Source organism: Gigantopelta aegis, chromosome 6, assembly GCF_016097555.1.
Source record: "Gigantopelta aegis isolate Gae_Host chromosome 6, Gae_host_genome, whole genome shotgun sequence".
Taxonomy (NCBI): Eukaryota; Metazoa; Mollusca; class Gastropoda; order Neomphalida; family Peltospiridae; genus Gigantopelta; species Gigantopelta aegis.
This window is the reverse complement of record NC_054704.1, coordinates 60,871,529-60,890,286: the sequence shown is the minus strand read 5'-3', so window position 1 is coordinate 60,890,286 and position 18,758 is coordinate 60,871,529. Positions and strand designations below refer to the sequence as shown.

Below are 18,758 nucleotides of genomic sequence, written 5' to 3'. Positions count from 1 at the left end.
ATGCTGGTTGTTGATAACAGTACACTTCTAATGTTACATAATAGCCTATAGTAGTTTATATAATTGTTAGATAATGAATCTAGTCACATATTGAAGTTACTGTGAGATGGTGCAAGCTGTGGTGTCACCATCAGCCTAAATGTAATCATTTTGTTCGGAGGCCAAAATATCACATTGTGAAATATCATAAACATTGTACCCCGCTAAACAAGATACCCAAGAAAAGCATCTGGGAGGTATTAAGTTTAGAGAGGTTATTTTCTGTACCATTATTTTAATGGAACAGCAAAAAACGTCTGGTTTTGAGGGATTTTCTGTTTACAGAGGGTCTGGTTTTGAGTGTTTTATTGTATCAATATTCACTAATCTACATTTTGTAGTTGTAGTGTAATTTGGGGGCAATTTGATCTGTAGTGACAAAACTTTGAATCCTTTTCAGACTTCATGCACCAATTATTTTTGGAGATCATCTGCAACATTTTGTCAAATCACCTATAGGCAACCTCCACACACTTGATTCCATGGACAAAAACCAGTGCTTACCAGATTGGATGGGCTTGTACACCTGTATCGCCAGTGGAATTTCCATGTCCACTATTGTTAGTACGAGTCTGACCATATTGCCAACGAGCATCATTTGATATCCAGTTTTATCCACTGAATAGTTTGTAGAAATAATTGGAGGCTGTGGAAATGCCCGATTGGTACCATGGCAGGCATTTGTTTATGTCTGGTGCTTGTAAAAGCAAACTGTTGTCAGTCCTTCCCTTACAATTTTCATCCTCAAACAGACAAGAAAATAAAGATATTCAGTCTCCCAAGAATGTCACAAATATCAGAGGTGCATTATTTTATTGGATATGCTACCTATTATTCATGTCAATGTTTTTCGTTTTAAGTGAATATCATCTTTTATTTATGCTCAGTGGAATCATTGGTAGTTTGTTTTAATCAATCAATGTCTGTGGTTGTTTTGGGGTTTTAACTTTGGGGGGGGGGGGGGTAGGAGGAATGTGTTGGGTAGGGGATTGATGGATTTTAGTTTTTTGCATGTCAGAAATAAGGTGAGCACAAATTTGTTATGTATCTTTGTTATAAATTTATAAAAGAACAATTCTTCCAGTAATAAAAGTTGAACAAAAATTAGTTTTGATGAAAGATTGTACCAACTACAATAGACTATAAATAAAAAACAAAGTATACACATATGCCTGATTACAACACATATTGTATGAGCATACTGTAGTAGAATGCTATTGGGGAAATCATGGACAAATACATGATTTCTACCTGTTGGAAATGGGTTTCCTGCACACGTGAGCACTTGGAATGCTTCAAGCAGGCATCGGTACAAGTGACACTGCCAGACGTTTGGTGTGACAAGATCTACTGTACAGACTCGTGTATCGACTGAATGTCAATGGATTCACCATTGACCGACCTCGTAATAGTACGTCACAAGTTACATCAGTTGCACAGGAGTGCTATATCAGAACCACAATCACCTGAAACCAATTTAACCACCCACCATTAATTTCCCATTAGATGCAAATCACTACCCAAACTAAAAAACAAGTGTATACAACATCCAGTTATTAGTTCTTCCATATGATGCACCATTTTAACACAATTGTGCACATTACACCAACTTTCTAAATCAAAACCATGTAAATGCATCATCTTGGCCAGTAGTGTCATCATGCCTCATTCCCATAGAACTACTCTGGGATATACTTGGGAGGTGTGTTCGCATGCAAAATCTTCAACTGCTGAATATTTGGCAGCTGCAGCAGGCCCTTGTAATAGAGGGACACAGCTTGATTGATCTCATGCCTTTGGAGATCCACCTTGTAGGTATTGATGTTTCCATTCTCATGTCTTAATCATCTAAAATCTTGAGATGGATGTAGATGTCATTTTTAGTTGTTTCAAGGAATCCATTTTAACATTTATAAATTTTGTTGGATCAGAAAAGAAAGGAATATTTGTTTAATGACTACACAGCACACTTTAAGCTAGCGCTATTTGGCATCTAACAATTATTTTTGACACTTGGTCAAGGTAAACCCACTGCTACATTTGGTAATTCTACCATTTAGTCAGAGGAAACCTGCTACATTTTTTCTAATGCAGAAAGGGATCTTTTATATGCACCATCCCAGACAGGATAACATATACAGCCTTTGATATACCAGTCGTGGTGCACTGGCTGGAATGAGAAATAGCCCAATGGGCCCACCGATCTGAATCGATCCCAAACCAACCACACATCAAGAGGGTGCTTTACCACTGGGCTACGTCACATCCATCATGAGTAGTAGTGCACTCTATAGAGTGGAGATGGTATCAAAACTAAATATCCCTCCATTGCCTCAGGTGGGTTATGAGCCCAGTACCTAATAGACTCAAGTCCGTATAAAAACCACACCACCACCGAAACCGCTTACCCTTCATGTTCATGCCTGATGGTACACACGATTCAAGTGAGATTCCTCGAAATTTCCAATTCTAGAACTACATTGTTTGCTGTACCCCACATCAAATAATATTTTTCTTGGTGTGGTATGTAGCTCAGGCCAAGTGTATTATTCTTACCTAAATACTTAACTAGGTTGATGGGCATCGTGACTTCAGTACATTTATGAATACGGAGCCAGACATACATGTAGCAATTACTAGAATGCTTGCCCGAGGTGTGATTGGCTATTGTTCTTTTCCCCATCCTAACCAGTGTCACGACTGGTATATCAAAAGCTGCTCTCTATATGGAAAAGATCCCTTGCTGCTTTTCAGAAGGAATAGCTTTTGTGACAGTATTTTTGCTATTCAGACCAAGCCACGGAACAAAATATGCATTTGTTAGATCCCAACTAGCTGTAATTTAAAATGTTTTGAAGTGTGGTTAAACGGATTACCTTTTCTTCACTCTTTCTCTCATGCCTTTGGAGATCCACCTTGTAGGTATTGATGTTTCCATTCTCATGTCTTAATCATCTAAAATCTTGATGTAGATGTCATGTTTAGTTGTTTCAAGGAATCCATTTTAACATTTATAAATTTTGTTGGATCAGAAAAGAAAGGAATATTTCTGTAATGACTCCACAGCACACTTTAAGCTAGCGCTATTTGGCATCTAACAATTATTTTTGACACTTGGTCGAGGTAAACCCACTGCTACTGCATAGGCAAATTGTAACAAACACCAAGTGAACTTTTATAATAATATGCTCTTTCTTATGAACATGACTTTAACTAACTGTAGAGCACCGACTGGATTAGACAAATGTTCATTAATGGTAATCGATCCCAAGACTCGTCACACCTCACAGAACCTCTGAGTTACAGAACACCTCATTTTTAAATCTTTGTGAGGTATGGAATGTTGGCAGTCTTTAATGTTTTGCAATATTATAAGAAGGAAATATATATTCAGCTTGATCTCTTTAAATGGTAGACTTAATGCTGCTCTCATCCTTTAAAACTATATGTACTCACAGAAAAAAGTTCCTGTGCAGCAAATGAATGTACCGTATACAGAATTGCTTTAAAGCGGCCCTCACATATCAGCCGGCATCTCTGCACGATTTTTCTAATCGCAGGAGTCGCCGGGGGATTTAGAGCCTGTGGATGAATCGAGCGAATTTTATGTCTGTGATGTGTACCCTCACATATTAGATGGGGCCCGGACAGTGCCCTTTGAACATTGGATCGCAGTGGAGACAGTGCGGGCGTCAGTCGGACGCCGTTAGATAATCTGGTGGGCGCCGGCTGATCAAAGAACAGATCGGCAGGTGTCCTGGCAGAGCCCAGCTGGACGACTGGCGATTGATGTTGGACTAGTGAGGCTATCAAAGGGTGGCCGTTAGGGGCCCCATGAAAATCACAAGGCGTCGGCAGATTTTTTTCTAATAATTTTTGTCAAAATCTTCAGGCGGCCGCCAGATCATTGATTGGCTTCCGGCAGGCCGCTGGGCGGGGCCCTAGCAACATATCTACGGGATTGCCACAACCTAAAATCGCACTTGGAAAATTGCAGATTTGGAAGTCAGGTTTTCATGCCCACGGGGTTCGGGCGACCCCTGAAAATCGCAGCGGAGCCTGTAGAAATCGGGCAGCGTCCAACAGGCCGCCTCGCAAAAATGCCCTTTTTGGCCTGTTTTAGAACCGATATGCGAGGGCCGCTTTACTTGGAATCTAATCATGAAAATTTCTAAAAAATTATTGTATACCATAACCATTCCGTTTGATATTCTAGATGTGTTCTGTCAATGGCACATGCTATTCATGCACAGCTTGTTGTATGCACATTTTGGGTCACATGCTCCTGTTTGATGTCATTTTTCTCATCATTGAATCACAAAACAATTGTATGGCTTTTCATCACCTGGAAACAAACTTTTTTTTTGGTATCCAATTGTCTACATGATGTCATGCCCCTGAGAAATTGAACGTCTACGAGCGATTGCTATGCTTGAAGTTGGAATGGTATGAAACATTGCTAGACATTGTGGTGTATATTAGTGTTCATCAGAACACCATAGAGTGTGTGGAGATGTTACAAACAGTTAGGAGTACTAAAGGTCTTCTGTATTTAGGGAGTCTTAACTGTGACATCATGTTTGCAGAATGCCTTTATCAGACTAGAACACCTACAGAATCATTTGGAAATGTCAAGTGACATCCCGAAACATCCATAAGTTAAGGCCAATTGCTGGAAGAACAGCATGCATGTGGAACAAAAAGGTTTTCACTTATTCAAAAATACATGTATACGTATTACCGAGATATTAATAATGCACAGGAACCTTTTCCCTTGAGTATATATTTTAGGTGGACAGCTGTATCATAGATCCAAGATGTGAAAATTCTACATTTTGCAATTTGTCCTTTTAATTTTTTATTTACAATCACAAACTTGCATAGTACCACCAAATCATCAACACCAGAAAGTGTTTAGCATTGATTTGCTTTTATGTTATGAATAAAAGCATTTTTAAACAGAATGTGTGTTGTTTTTGTTATTATATATATATATATATATATATATATATATATATATATATATATATATATATATATCCATGTTAGAAATGTAAATTTTTTCATGCTAAAATACAAGCAATTGTATGATACAAATAGTTAACAAATTTCAAGTTACTTAGAGTAACAAAAAGAAAATGAAATACTAAACTTTTAATTAACTTTTTTCATTCATGTCATGTAATGAACAGAATGCAAGATTTTAAAAATAAGTTTATGATGGAAATAAATAGAACAAAGAATAAATCCAGCAAAAACTATGATACAAATAGTTAACAAATTTCAAGTTACTTAGAGTAACAAAAAGAAAATGAAATACTAAACATTTAATCAACTTTTTTCATTCATGTCATGTAATGAACGGAATGCAAGATTTTAAAAACAATTTTATGATGGAAATAAATAGAACAAAGAATAAATCACTTGCAAATAATATTTATGCACACATTGATGACATTTACAGTGGGAATGTTTTGACAGAGCAGGCCTATCCCTCATCCATCCCCACCCTCCAATGTGTACTATGTCTTGTTTTTCAATAACACTAATACACGGGACATTTGGACAATGTAGAGAAACTCAATGTATTCTATACAAGTCGCTGTTCAACACAATAATTGTGAGGTAAATTTATTTCTACAGTCTACAATCTTTTTGATGTACTTATGTAGCTTATTTTGAGAGTACTCTAGGGTAAAACATTGTATGTACATTACAATGTGGCAGGATGGGATGACAAATGTGATACAGGGATGGCATGCTCTTCATAAACAGGACAGCTAACAGTATCAGTATCCTCCAAATGAATTTCAATAATATGCAGTGTATCCATTTCACAAAAACTACTATTTTGCATGGGGTTTAATTGAAAAGTGCTAGTAAAAAAAAGTATATTTTAAATTAATGTTTATTACCTCAGGCAAATCTTCAACTAAGCTGAAATCTAATCCATGTTTAATGCAATGAATTGTAAATCTACAAATTCTACTTTTTAATGAGAATGATTACAAACATACTGTGGAAATGAAAACGAGCGAAGAGATGTGTATAATTTCTATGACAACAATAAAAAAATAATACTGCCTGGATTTTCAATCAGATACAATATAACTCGTATTCCCATATTGTTCTGTAAAAATATTAAAATATCAACCAACAAAATGTTTATAGTAGGGGAAGATAAACAATCCCAACACTAGAACCAATGTAGAAAGCAGTAAACAATCTCAAGTGTTCCATTATTTATTGGAGAAACATTCTTAAAATGATGCAAAATCATTAAAAAATTAGCCTTTGTATTTTACATTCCACAATTAATTATATAGCAATTCTCAGAGGCAGATAAATATATTAAAGTGTCCTGTTCTTCAAGTTAAATAAATGTCTTATTAACCATTAAATATGTGGTTTTGGGATCGGCCAACAGGCATGAGCCTATATTAAGGCCTCTCCCTACATTTTTCAAATACAAAGTCATACAGCCAAGATGACCAATTTAATAAATTAAGATTTGTAAACAAAGACAAATGAAGTGAACAAAAGGAGAAACCCTTTTCATGAGTTGGATCCTTATGCCCCGATTCTCCCCTTTTAAAACCTCAAGGGATCATGATGTATGTGAATATATAACCTAACACCATGTATGATAAGAAAACAACTGTGTGGCTCACAATGTAAGGGTATGTAGAGGCCTGGGAACCTTACTTTTTTATCTCTGTAATAATTATTGTATTTTACATGAAACAAAATCAATGTACCTTTGTGAGATGGCGAAATGTTTTTATTTCTTATTTTTAACATATCAATAACTGTTTCTAAGAATATTTCAAATGTTCTATTCATCATATCCAAGTTATCATATTCATTTAAATTTCAATTATTTTTAGTAATTTTGTTTGTTGAATTATTCTGAATGCACACAGAATAATTCGAAATGTTTTCAACTGCTGGAATGATTTTGTTTGGATTGGTCAAATGAAATGTCATCTGGACATGGGATTATACTGGGTTATGTCAGATCTTTTGAAGGAACTCCAGGAAGTATGATTGTATTACAATCTAACTAGCAATGACAGTAACATTTGATAATATTTTAACATTATAAATAACATAAACAAATATTGGTTAAAACATAAGTGTCATTTACCAATGAAGAATACAATGCATTTAACACAATTTTAAATGTTCACGTCACAACTGATGTCACATACAACAAATGAACCCTTAACACACTGACAACAAGCAGTTGTGTAATTTATGTTGGTTAACTAATTAGATTATTTGCTCTGTTGGTCCTGAAGGCACATCGCTATTAATAACAATGCAAATATTTGTTTACTACAATATGTATAAATCTCAAAACATCCAAACACTCATTCATGCACAGTACTTATTCATCGTAACAATACAATGAGCATACAAAAAACAATTTTAACAATGTTTTAAGTTGTTTTGTGTATATGTAGAACTGTCAGGCTGAAATGAATGTAGGTCTATTTGAAAAAGTATTCTTATAATAAAAAAGAAACAGAAAAGAATTGTTGTTCAAGCAGATAATATGTGTGTGTGTGATGTAATTTTATAACCGGCATCACATTGCTCAGATACGGTAATGAAAACAAATTTACTAATTAGAATGAATATGCTAAATCTTGATTCTCTAAAATACAGAACATTTTTATTTGTGCATAAAGAATAGTGTAGAGTTAATGTGACAAAATGTTTTAAAAACCCTGAAGGACAGAGATTCAAATTCTTCTAGATTCATCAGATAACCAATAGTCAAACAAGATTATTGTCTGGTATTCATAAAGTCAAAATTATTTTATTTAAAATGTTAGTTATTTAACTACTGAGTTATTGAAATAAATGTACGATAATAAAATTAAAATTATGTTTGCATAATATATTTTTTAAAACCTTGTCATAGCTTTTAAGAGAAGTGTCTTCATGTGAATAAAGAATTGGCACCCTTAAACAGTCAAGCGATTTCAGTGTATGTTCAGTCAGGAATTCATTTTCAATTTAAGAATCGTATGACATTTGTGCAAAAATACGTAAACAAATTACAATGAAGTGATTGTCATACTGATTTCCTTTTTCAAACCATTTCCTACTAAACATAATGGACATTTGTGTTATGACAATAAATTTTGTTCCTAAGAACACACAATGTTTAGTAATATTTCAAAATATTTTCATTACACCTGTTTTGATTATTTTAAATACGTATTTGCACTACAAAATCATAAAAAAAAAAATGAATCTTCAGTATGTTGCTCTGTTTGTAGTATTCCAAGAATGCACATCTAAAAGCGTCCTGGTGTGTACTGATCTGGAAATTGAAATGTGTGTGATCCATCACCACGTATTTTGGGCAGTGTTCCTGCATTGGGAATCACATTCCAGGACAAAGACAGGGTCACATTCTTGTTGCCTCTATAGAAAATAAAAAGAGCAGATAAGTTAAGTTGACTTGGTAAAAAAAAAAAAAATTTAAATGCATATAATTCTGCATCCATACTGAAAAGACCCCATTACTCAATAAAAAGAGAAAACTTTGTTAACCTTCTGGAGATATCATATCAAGCTAACACTATACAACATATGCAGTGCATTCACTTATTCATATTTCCCTCCATTTTGCAAATGTGACTGATCAGAAATAATAAAACAAAAGGAGACATCTTTGATCAAGACTAAAAATGGCCACTTTACTTCATTTATGTTTTTCTGTGAGAAATAACTAGGATTGTTTTGTTGAAGATGTGGTTTTCAGCAAGTATTTTAAACCCCAACAACAATGGCAGAACACCATTCATTTTAAGGAATTGATAGCTGATTATAATAGCTAATTTGTCATAAATTTGATTGTTTTACCAACAACGAAAATCAGAAATTCTTGAGATATGAATCAGTTTGTTTCCCCATAAGAATTATGTTCAAGAAACACACAGATTTGGAATAATGGCTGTAAATACTAGACATCTGGCCACAAATCATACTGTGATAGAAAACTACTTAGAAAGTGTGTTGTATACTGTTAAAGAGTCAATTTCTATGCCCCAAAACCACCATATAAACTTTAGAAGTATACAGGATACAGACTTTTAACAGTAGTGTTCTAAAACCATTGTCAAGGCAGAAACACTGTTGTTCCCTCATTCAACGATACTAAGTGTCCAGAGTTTGAAGGAACACAGAAAGAAGTGATCATAATTATTAAACATGTTACATTAACTTACTTCAATCCATTTCCATAATCCCAGAAATAGTACTTTGTGTTGGAGTTGGAAAGATCCAAAATGGCACCATCTCCTCTCTGTATGATCTTATCCCACAAAACCACCTGGTTCAATGCCTGTGATAACACAAAACAAACTGTAATCTTGGCAATGTTCTCCCATGACGCTGGTCAATCAGTACTGTTAGAAACATGGTAAATTTGACATGTAAATGTATTTAAAATTAGCCTCTCTGTTTAGTACAGGCAAGTTTAATCCCCATAGGTGTAACCAAAGAGATATGGTGGGGATCACACACCTCTTTTTCCATACCATCTTTTATATTTGTCTGTTGCACTAAAACACATGTAAAATACAATGTGGGTTGCCACCCAAGTGTTTGTGCCCCATCCCCACCCACAATACCAGTGGTATTGTTAAAATCTGATTACTCCCTATATGAAGGGTGGGTGGGACATAGCCCAGTGGTACAGCATGTGCCTGATGCGCGATCAATCTAGGATCGATTCCTGTCGGTGTGCCAATTGGGCTATTTCATGAACCAGCCAGTGCTCCACAAACTGTTATTTTCATGTATTTTAAATTCAATATTAAATGTGTATCTTAACCACTAGTTTTAAAAGATGGATAACATTTAAATAAATGGACTCTATTGTGTACAGTATATCACTGTATATTAGCAGACATTTCAAGTCTCTAAATGCCACCATGAGAAGATGGTTCCGCCAATACAGAGTCAACAAAACCTTTCTGAGAAAATACAATAAACAGTTTGCTTTGTTTAATGACACCATTAGAGCACATTGATTAAACAATCATCGGCTATTTGATATCAAACATTTGGTAACTCTTACAGTGTCTTTGAGAGGAAACCCACTACATTTTTCCATTAGTAGCAAGGTATCTTTTATATGCACTCTCTCACAGACAGGAAAGCACAAACCACAGCCTTTGACCATTTGTGGTATACTGATTAGAATGAAAATCAACCCAATCAGCTGAATGGATCAACCAAGGTGGGAAAATACAATAAAATATTGGTGTGTACGGAAATGAAATACCAGTGAAAACTAGTCAGTCATTCTAGACTTCAAAAAAATACTGTTACATTATTTAACCAGTATTTTTAACAGCCTCTATTAAGTCTAATACCAGAGTCCATTTGTTTGTTTGATACACACAGTAAAAGTTATATTTGATTTCATTTTGAGAAATAAAAATAAATGTATTTTACTTTTCTCATATCGACAATTCCCAACTAAAGCCACTTCTTAGTAGCACTGGTAGAAGACCAGTTATCTGTGAATCTTCAGCTACAATTTATGCATGCAAGCCCCTGGCATTCTAAATTACCACCTATGGTTTAAAAAGAAAGAAAGATGCAGGTATTGGTTAGTCTCAAGGAAATTATTAATGGAGTCATATTTATAAAGAGGACTCATTTTATATATTTTGAGTTGAATTGTCGTTACATTCCAAAATGTGTCCCCAAACTGCATGATTATTTGCACATTTTTGACAATGTTCACGCTCATACAAACCACACCCAAACTGGGGGTTGGCGGATATGATGCATACATTTAATGGAAACTGCTCATCAAACCTTACAAAAATCGTCATTTGAATAAAGGTTTAGCTATTAAATGTTTCACAAAATCAGCGTGTAGAAAATTACCCAAACTAATCGTGCCCCTCTTCTGTCACAACTAAAACCTGGTGCACGAATACTGAGCCTCAATACAGCCTAAGACTGCTGGTGAAAAAACCTTAATGTATTTAAGCTTAAGATGGACTTCATATTACAGGTACAAATAATTAGCCTTCAAACATGGATCTATGCAACAACAAGCAAACTCTTTTTGTGACAGGGTACACAGTTTATATTAAGGGAGCCAACTGTATACTGCTACCACTAATATTTGGCACCAAATTTGTCACATGACCAGAACAGTCATCAAGTCTTTTGACCTCAATTGCTGATTTAGTTGGTCAGAACTGATGATTTTTACAAACCGTCATTGTTTATTCTGCAATTACTAATAAATTATTAGAAACTACATTTTATTAGTGATATCACCACTTATAAAAACAAACAGTGTTCATTATTATAATTATCTATTGTGGGTGTTAAATAATATATACACAGTCTTTATAAAAGTGAAACTACATTTTATCAGCTAGCGATGTTCATGCGATTGATAAAATCCAGAAAGATAGAAATAAAAGACCAGAATAATGTTATCCCACAGTAAGGGATTTTTTGTTTGTTTTTAAAACCTTTATTCTTTTTCTGCTATCTTTATTATAATAGTATTTGTACTTTAATTGGTTCACCACAACACGAGTGCAAGAGACTAACATTATTTTGATTATCTATATTTTTGTCAGGTTCAACTTCATAAAAGTTGAGTCTGCTTATACATCATACCAACCTTTTTGCACCAGATATTGAGGGACAATTTAAGAAGTCAGCTTATCCAAAGAGTCCCATTTCTTAAAAATTATGATACACATACTATGTAAATGGATATATTTCTAAGTTATTCAAAAACAAAATACTTAGGACATAATTGTATACTTACATGATCTTTTGTTTCATATTCTGCAGTCAAGTACAAAAATAACTGCTTGACATTCCAGTTGAATAATGGTTCTAAATCTGTACTGGTTAAGGAGGAAATAGAGAGATTAAACATGTACAGGTTGCAGAAACTCTGAAGCCACTGATGTGCTGGGGTATTCTTAAATGGTCCTTTCTTTCTTTGTATCAGCTTACTTTTTTTTATTTATTATTAATAACACCACTGCAGGCCTTGACCATTATGTTTTTTAGTGGTAGCCCTCAGTAAAAATTGGTAGCCCCACAATTTTAAAAGAGAGAGAGAGAGAGAGAGAGAGAGAGAGAGAGAGAGAGAGAGAGAGAGAGAGAGAGAGAGAGAGAGAGAGGGGGAGAAAGAATGGCAGACAGACAGAGAGAGAGAGAGAAAAGCAGTTATTTTTATTTGCTTGTTTTGCTAACTTGGTTGCTATACATTTTATGTGATTTTCACTGCATTCATGCTTTTTCAAAGTTTTTTTCCTAAAATTAGAACATCCAACATAAAATGATATCTTTTTGTCCCCAAATTGTGAACTAGTATATGCGATACAAAACTTCTTTTTTTTTAATTCGTTTAGGTTAATCTACACAAACTATTTCTTCCACGAGGACACTAAAGATCCTCTACTGCTTGGAGAAATACACGTACATGTACCTTTCTTCATTAATGTACATTTTTGTAAATAACATCTACAACAGTTAAAACAATAGGTTTTTAAGCCATTTTAATAGTGTCAAAATGAGAAATGGACCTAAATGCCAAACCATCATAAGCTATTAAAATGTGTTGTTAAATGTATTGATACAAACAGAGAATATTTCTAGGACTGTAGTTCGTGAGAAACTGACCCAATTGTAAAAACTACACTGGAGCTAAACACAAATGTCATAAAAGTAAAACCTATATGATATATCACACCTTATGATTCAATGAAGGAAAGTCAATAATATGTGCACCAGTGACATAGATAGGCATTTTGTCTGAGAATATTTTGGGGGTCATGTCGATATTCAACAACCTACATTTGTACCAATGGTTTGTCATTGTGTGACATACATGTATTCTACTGAACTACTGGTATTGTGACTGTTACCGGCCTCGGTGGCGTCATGGTAGGCTATCGGTCTACAGGCTGGTAGGTACTGGGTTCGGATCCCAGTCGAGGCATGGGATTTTTAATCGAGATACCGACTCCAAACCCTGAGTGAGTGCTCCGCAAGGCTCAATGGGTAGGTGTAAACCACTGCACCGACCAGTGATCCATAACTGGTTCAACAAAGGCCATGGTTTGTGCTATCCTTCCTGTGGGAAGCGCAAATAAAAGATCCCTTGCTGCTAATCGGAAGAATAGCCCATGTAGTGGCGACAGCGGGTTTCCTCTCAAAATCTGTGTGGTCCGTAACCATATTTCTGACGCCATATAACCGTAAATAAAATGTGTTGAGTGTGTCGTTAAATAAAACATTTCTTTCTTTGTTACTGTTATGAACAATGTTAGTAAAAACTGACTGGATTACTGTGTCATAAATTAGAAATCAAACAATAGCATTTAACATTGGTATTGGGGTGGGACGTAGCCCAGTGGTACAGCGTTCGCTCGATGCGGTCGGTGCGAGATCGATCCCGTCGGTGGGCCCATTGGGCTATTTCTTGTTCCAGCCAGTGCACCGCGACTGGTATATCAAAGGCCGTGGTATGTACTACCCTGTCTGTGGGATGGTGCATATAAAAGATCCCTTGCTGCTAATCGGAAAGAGTAGCCCACGAAGTAGTGACAGCCAATATCTGTGTGGTCCTTAACAATGTCTGATGCCATATAACCGTAAATAAAATGTGTTGAGTGCGTTGTTAAATAAAACATGCCTTTCTTTCTTTTTTTAACATTGGTATCAAACGTAAGTGCTCATAAAACTTTTAGTATCTAGACTAAAGATGCCAACAGACTTTAATGTCATGGCAATGCCATAAAAATGCATGTGATGTTGAGATACGAGCCTAGACTTTAAAAGATTTGTACAAAACCTATCAGCTTATTATCACAAATCGAGTCTTACCTGTAATGAAAAAGAAATACTTATGCTTGCTATCTAGCAATCCACATTTGAGAATAATAAAAGGATATCAGCTTGCATATCAAACACAACAAATGCAAGATCACTCTTTTCTCTGTCTTGTGAATAGTCAGGAACATTTTTGCTGGAAGATAAAACGAAATTGTTAAATATACATGTAAAGTATTCAATATTCAAGCTCAGATTGATGGGCAGACTTAACATACGATATGGAGAGATTTTCATGACACCCGTCTATTATTGTTTTAAAACATATTTTGTTTTCATCAATGTCATTAAATTACATTGGTACATAATATAATATTCTAAAAAAAAAACTACCCACAAACATTGTAAATATGTTGTGCTAATGTTTTGTAATGAAAGTTGATGATGGTCATGAAGAAAATCGCTGGACATGTTGAACGATGAAGGAAAAGCTGGTTATAACATTACCATCAAGGATATATGATATACATCTAGGTCAGGCATTTCCCACTGCACGCAGTTTTTCAAAATATCAATATTAGTCAACACACATTTGATTGGATTTTCAGACGAGCAATTACAGCTTTTGCACGAATGATCCGTCGTTTATGTTTATGAATATTGGTTTTGCATAACCGACAGATGAATGGCAAAATGGTTTGTGCAAAATGTTATGCTCTGTGCATATAAAAGACACTACATCACGACCCTATTCAACTGAAAAAGTCTCTGCAATGGGGAAAATTTTGTGATGTCCAACAAGCAGCAAAGTTGTTTATTCTGCAAGACAAAAGTCACAAAGAGATTGAGCATACTGGCAATTAAGCTATTGCTATGCCTGTAAGTACAGCTCAGATCTGAATTTCGAATGTGCACCGAACTTCACCGGGAAGGTGACTTCGAGCTCCATCTATCTGCCTTCTAAACGAGTTCCACCGACATCAGATACTGCCAGATTCCACAGCCAGAGGGTCTACCTCCAGGTCTGGCAAGGCAAAACCATGGACAAAACAGAACAATGCTGGGTGCTCTGTAATACACAGCCACCACACAAAATGGACAAAGTAGGTGCACCAGCATCTCTAATCAAGATCATCAGATGCAACTGCACTGGAAAGTAACAAAAACAAATGTTCATGTAGGAAAAATGGGCACCGGTGTAATTTGGCATGTGGTCAGTGTAAAGGAATAACCTGCACGAATGGACAAGCACATGATTTCACTGACACAATAAGACTACTAAGTGTGCAAATGTCAGAAAATCACCTTCTGAAATACTGTAGTGTGAACTTTGCGATATTTTGTTATATAATATCCAATGATAAGAGTGCTTATACGTAATAAATTGTATGGTAGCCATCTTGAATATTGACATAAACTTTTAATTTAGCCAGGTGTTTACAGATGAAATTGTTACATCCATCTAACTACTTTCCAGTGGTCTTAGTTATATGTACATATGATAATATTGTACGTTTCGTCAAATATTGGTGGCCATCTTGAATTTTTTGATGACCCTAAATAATTTCCATTGTATGTATTGTTTCCAGCTAATATGACTAGACTCATCATACATGTATTTATCTTGACTGGTTACATATTTATGATGCTGTTTCATTTTTCATTAATTTTGATGGCGGCCATTTTGGATTTGACCTAATTTGAGGTATTTCCCTATGTCAGATTTTGGTAAACTTTTGTATTATTCATGTAGAGGTAAAACAGAACTGAAATCAATCAAGAAACCTTTTCTTGAACCTCGACCGTTTAATGACTGGACTATTAGTATGCCGAGAGTAGCTCGTTATTGATGGCCGTCGTTGGGCGTCTCCCTAAGTTACCCCGAACTGAGCCCATAAAAGGGCTCGATCAGTTGTGATCGTGTCGGTTCTGTCCTTAAAAGGATGTGACCGGTTGGCAGGGCAACCCATGGGAGATTCATGTTTTCAATAGTAGCAAGGAATCTTTTATATGCACCATTCCACAGACAGTGGTGGTGCACTGGCTGGGACAAGAAATATCCCAATGGGCCCAAATGGGCCCACCAGCATCAGGTGAGTACTTTACCACAAGGCTACAAGAGCTCAATGCAGAAGTTTTATTTCACTTGCTGCTGGCCAGTTTTACCCAATATATAATTTTATAAAATAAATGTATGGTAATGACCCAAGTAATCAACCACTTAAGAAAGAAAGAAAGATATAGATCAAAGTTTTGTTTATGCATTGTACTCTGGTTAAAGCATGATTTGAGTGCCACAGTGAACAGTATTCAATAACTGACCAGACAACTTAGTATTCAACAGCTTTCTGATTAACCAAAATAAAACTCATTGCTGAAGTTACGAACATTTACATACGTTTTTGGAAGAAAGATTGCTTACCGGGTTACCCTACTCAGGTACTGCAAATGTTTAAAATACTTTGAGAAAATCTATGTAATGTTCAGTTACAAGTATGGAAATATACTGGTTGAATACTGATCCTGTTGCTCCAATATTTGTTGTTTTTTGTACAATGTTGCTCAGGTGAAGAAAGAAAAAAAGAGAGTATAATACTATAAAGATAAATGCATCTGTAACAAATTGAGACAATCTAAGCCTGTTTGGTGAATATAGGTATCATAAATTATCGAATTCCGTCCCATTTCACTTCCGCACTCTTTCTAATTACATTGCGCAAGCATGGACTTTAATTCTACTGCATATGTATCAACTAACCAAGCCTTGGTCGATCAAAATAGAAAATGAAGGTGGTAAAAGTTTCTAAAGTGTGTTTGTCCCTTGTACAGTAGCGGTAATTCTATTATTGCATGCAGAAACCATATCCAAAGGTTATAATATATATTAAAACCTGTATAAACGAAAAGACTAGACATGACAGATCGGTAATGACTCGTGTACATTAGTTGTGTCTATATTTAGTTAAAAGTCACATGACTGACACTCTTATAGAAGAGGGGTGTATGGAAGATTGTTTGTATCAGATCGACAATTGTTATTGAGAAACAACATTAGTAAATTTGTCTTCCTTTTTCAGCCACCTATAAACGTTGTCAGCACAAGAAAAACATTTTCCTATATTCGTGATTTTTTTTTACTACTTTAAAAGTCGTTAAGAGTGGCATGACTGTTTACAAAGCATCTAAAAAAATCAAATCTAAAACAAACTCTGAAGAACAACAGAGCAAGGGGAACTTTCTAATCTCGAATACAGTGGTGCTGGTTGACAACCACTGTTCATCAAAAACGTGTAGCAGGGTTTCTGCCAGCGGGTAAGGTAAAATGGGTATGGTGCCATACCCAGATTTGTTTTGCAATTTTGTTTTTTAAAGTTAACCTTTTAACAAAAGTAATTTACTCTTATCATTAATGTATGATTTTCTTAACCCTAACCCTAAACTGAATCAATTTTCTTTCTGGGGAGGCCCCCCACACCCCCTGTCGACTGTGATCGCATTCCAAAGCGCCATACCCAAAAATTTCTTTCTGGTAGAAACACTGTGTAGATATATTCATAATTCAATTTTATTTGCTTCGTTGACAATCTGTTGTGTTCTTGTCGCCTCAATTTTATGACGGATGAGGTCTTCGATACATTCCACGTTTGTGACGTTCACATGGGACGGATTTCGATGGTGTTAAATCTTTTTACAAATATTCACTTCCTGGTAGGAATATTACATTCGTTGACAACAAAGGTAAGTAGTTACAAAAACATTAGTATTATTTTAGATTGTATTTGACACGGTAAACAATGATGTTAAATTTATCCGGTTGTTGGATTGAACATGTGCAGTAGTGATTTCCTGTTAATAGGACAGAATTTGATAGGTCCAGGATACTTAACATGAATTTTTTTTCGAAATCCTGTTATACTACACAAATGTAATTACTAAGATATTAATAACTGATGATTTCATAGGCATGTTCAATTTATGTATGCTTACTAGGCCACATATGCCCAATATTTTGTACTCGCAAATTAATCATTAATGAATTAGTTAATTTTCATTAAAATGATAAAATATGGTCACCTAGGAAGCTCTGACCAATTTAGCATGAAATTATCCTATTATAAGTAATATAACAAATTACCTGAAAATATATATTTTTATTTTCTTTATATTTGCATTTTTAATTTATTTTTTTATTCTGTTGAAACTGAAAAATAGTCGACACGTCAGCTTAGCAAGACAATTTCAATTTGAATCACATATGGAAGGTGGTGGAATTAATACTTACACTGTAACTTTTCCTGTTTTTAAAGTTATTGGTTGTTTATGCAAATTAAATGCAGTGGTTAAAAAGCAAAAGAATGTTAACGCTGCCATCACACTTAATGTGAAAGCAAATATTGTATTAAGGCGAGACAAAAACGTATTCATTTTGATAGCGAAAAGAAAATTAACAGGTGTGCTTTTCCTTGATTATCTCCCTTCTTCGATGGTGTTTTTAAATTACCGAAAAGAACAGAAAAACTAGCAAAATAAACCCAAAAGGTTGTTACTTTTATATAGTTATAACATTACAACCAGATGCAGACCGTTTAGTCAAAAAATTCATTTTATGCATGTAAAAGATTAGAATAACACTAAATTATAGCGTCCATTCAAATATTAATACTTGTAGGCGTACGGGCTCCCATTTTTGTAAGGGGCAGGCAGCTTTTTGCTCGAATTAAACAAATGCCCGAATCTGGATCACAACGTTTATTCATATTAGCATTACCGCCAAACAGCTACATAGAGTTGCAATTGAACCGCCGTACATTTCTCCATTGATTTTGCCCGAATTTAAGGATTTTCTCCTGGACGGGGGGGGGGGGGGGGGGACA

General features: G+C 35.2%; 1 protein-coding gene across 1 annotated transcript; it reads right to left on the bottom strand.

The window, feature by feature from the left end:
* Nucleotides 1-5,459: 5,459 nt before the first annotated feature.
* LOC121374162 (signal peptidase complex subunit 3-like) lies at nt 5,460-18,373 on the bottom strand. The gene is made up of 5 exons (XM_041501130.1): nt 18,167-18,373; nt 14,005-14,080; nt 11,867-11,941; nt 9,285-9,400; nt 5,460-8,478 (listed from the first exon to the last, which is right to left on the bottom strand). The coding sequence occupies exons 1-5, from the start codon at nt 18,307-18,309 to the stop codon at nt 8,349-8,351; spliced, it is 540 nt and encodes a 179-aa protein (XP_041357064.1). The 5' UTR covers nt 18,310-18,373; the 3' UTR covers nt 5,460-8,348.
* Nucleotides 18,374-18,758: the final 385 nt, after the last annotated feature.

Bases quoted from the DNA above. Each gene is read 5' to 3' on its own strand.
- LOC121374162 (XM_041501130.1), bottom strand. From the start codon at position 18,309: ATGAATACGTTTTTGTCTCGCCTTAATACAATATTTGCTTTCACATTA. The intron at 11,942-14,004 runs ATCCTTTTATTA...ACCAGTACAGAT, and splicing joins TGTTTGATATGCAAGCTGAT to TTAGAACCATTATTCAACTG. The intron at 9,401-11,866 runs GTAAGTATACAA...GTGTTATCACAG, and splicing joins AATATGAAACAAAAGATCAT to GCATTGAACCAGGTGGTTTT.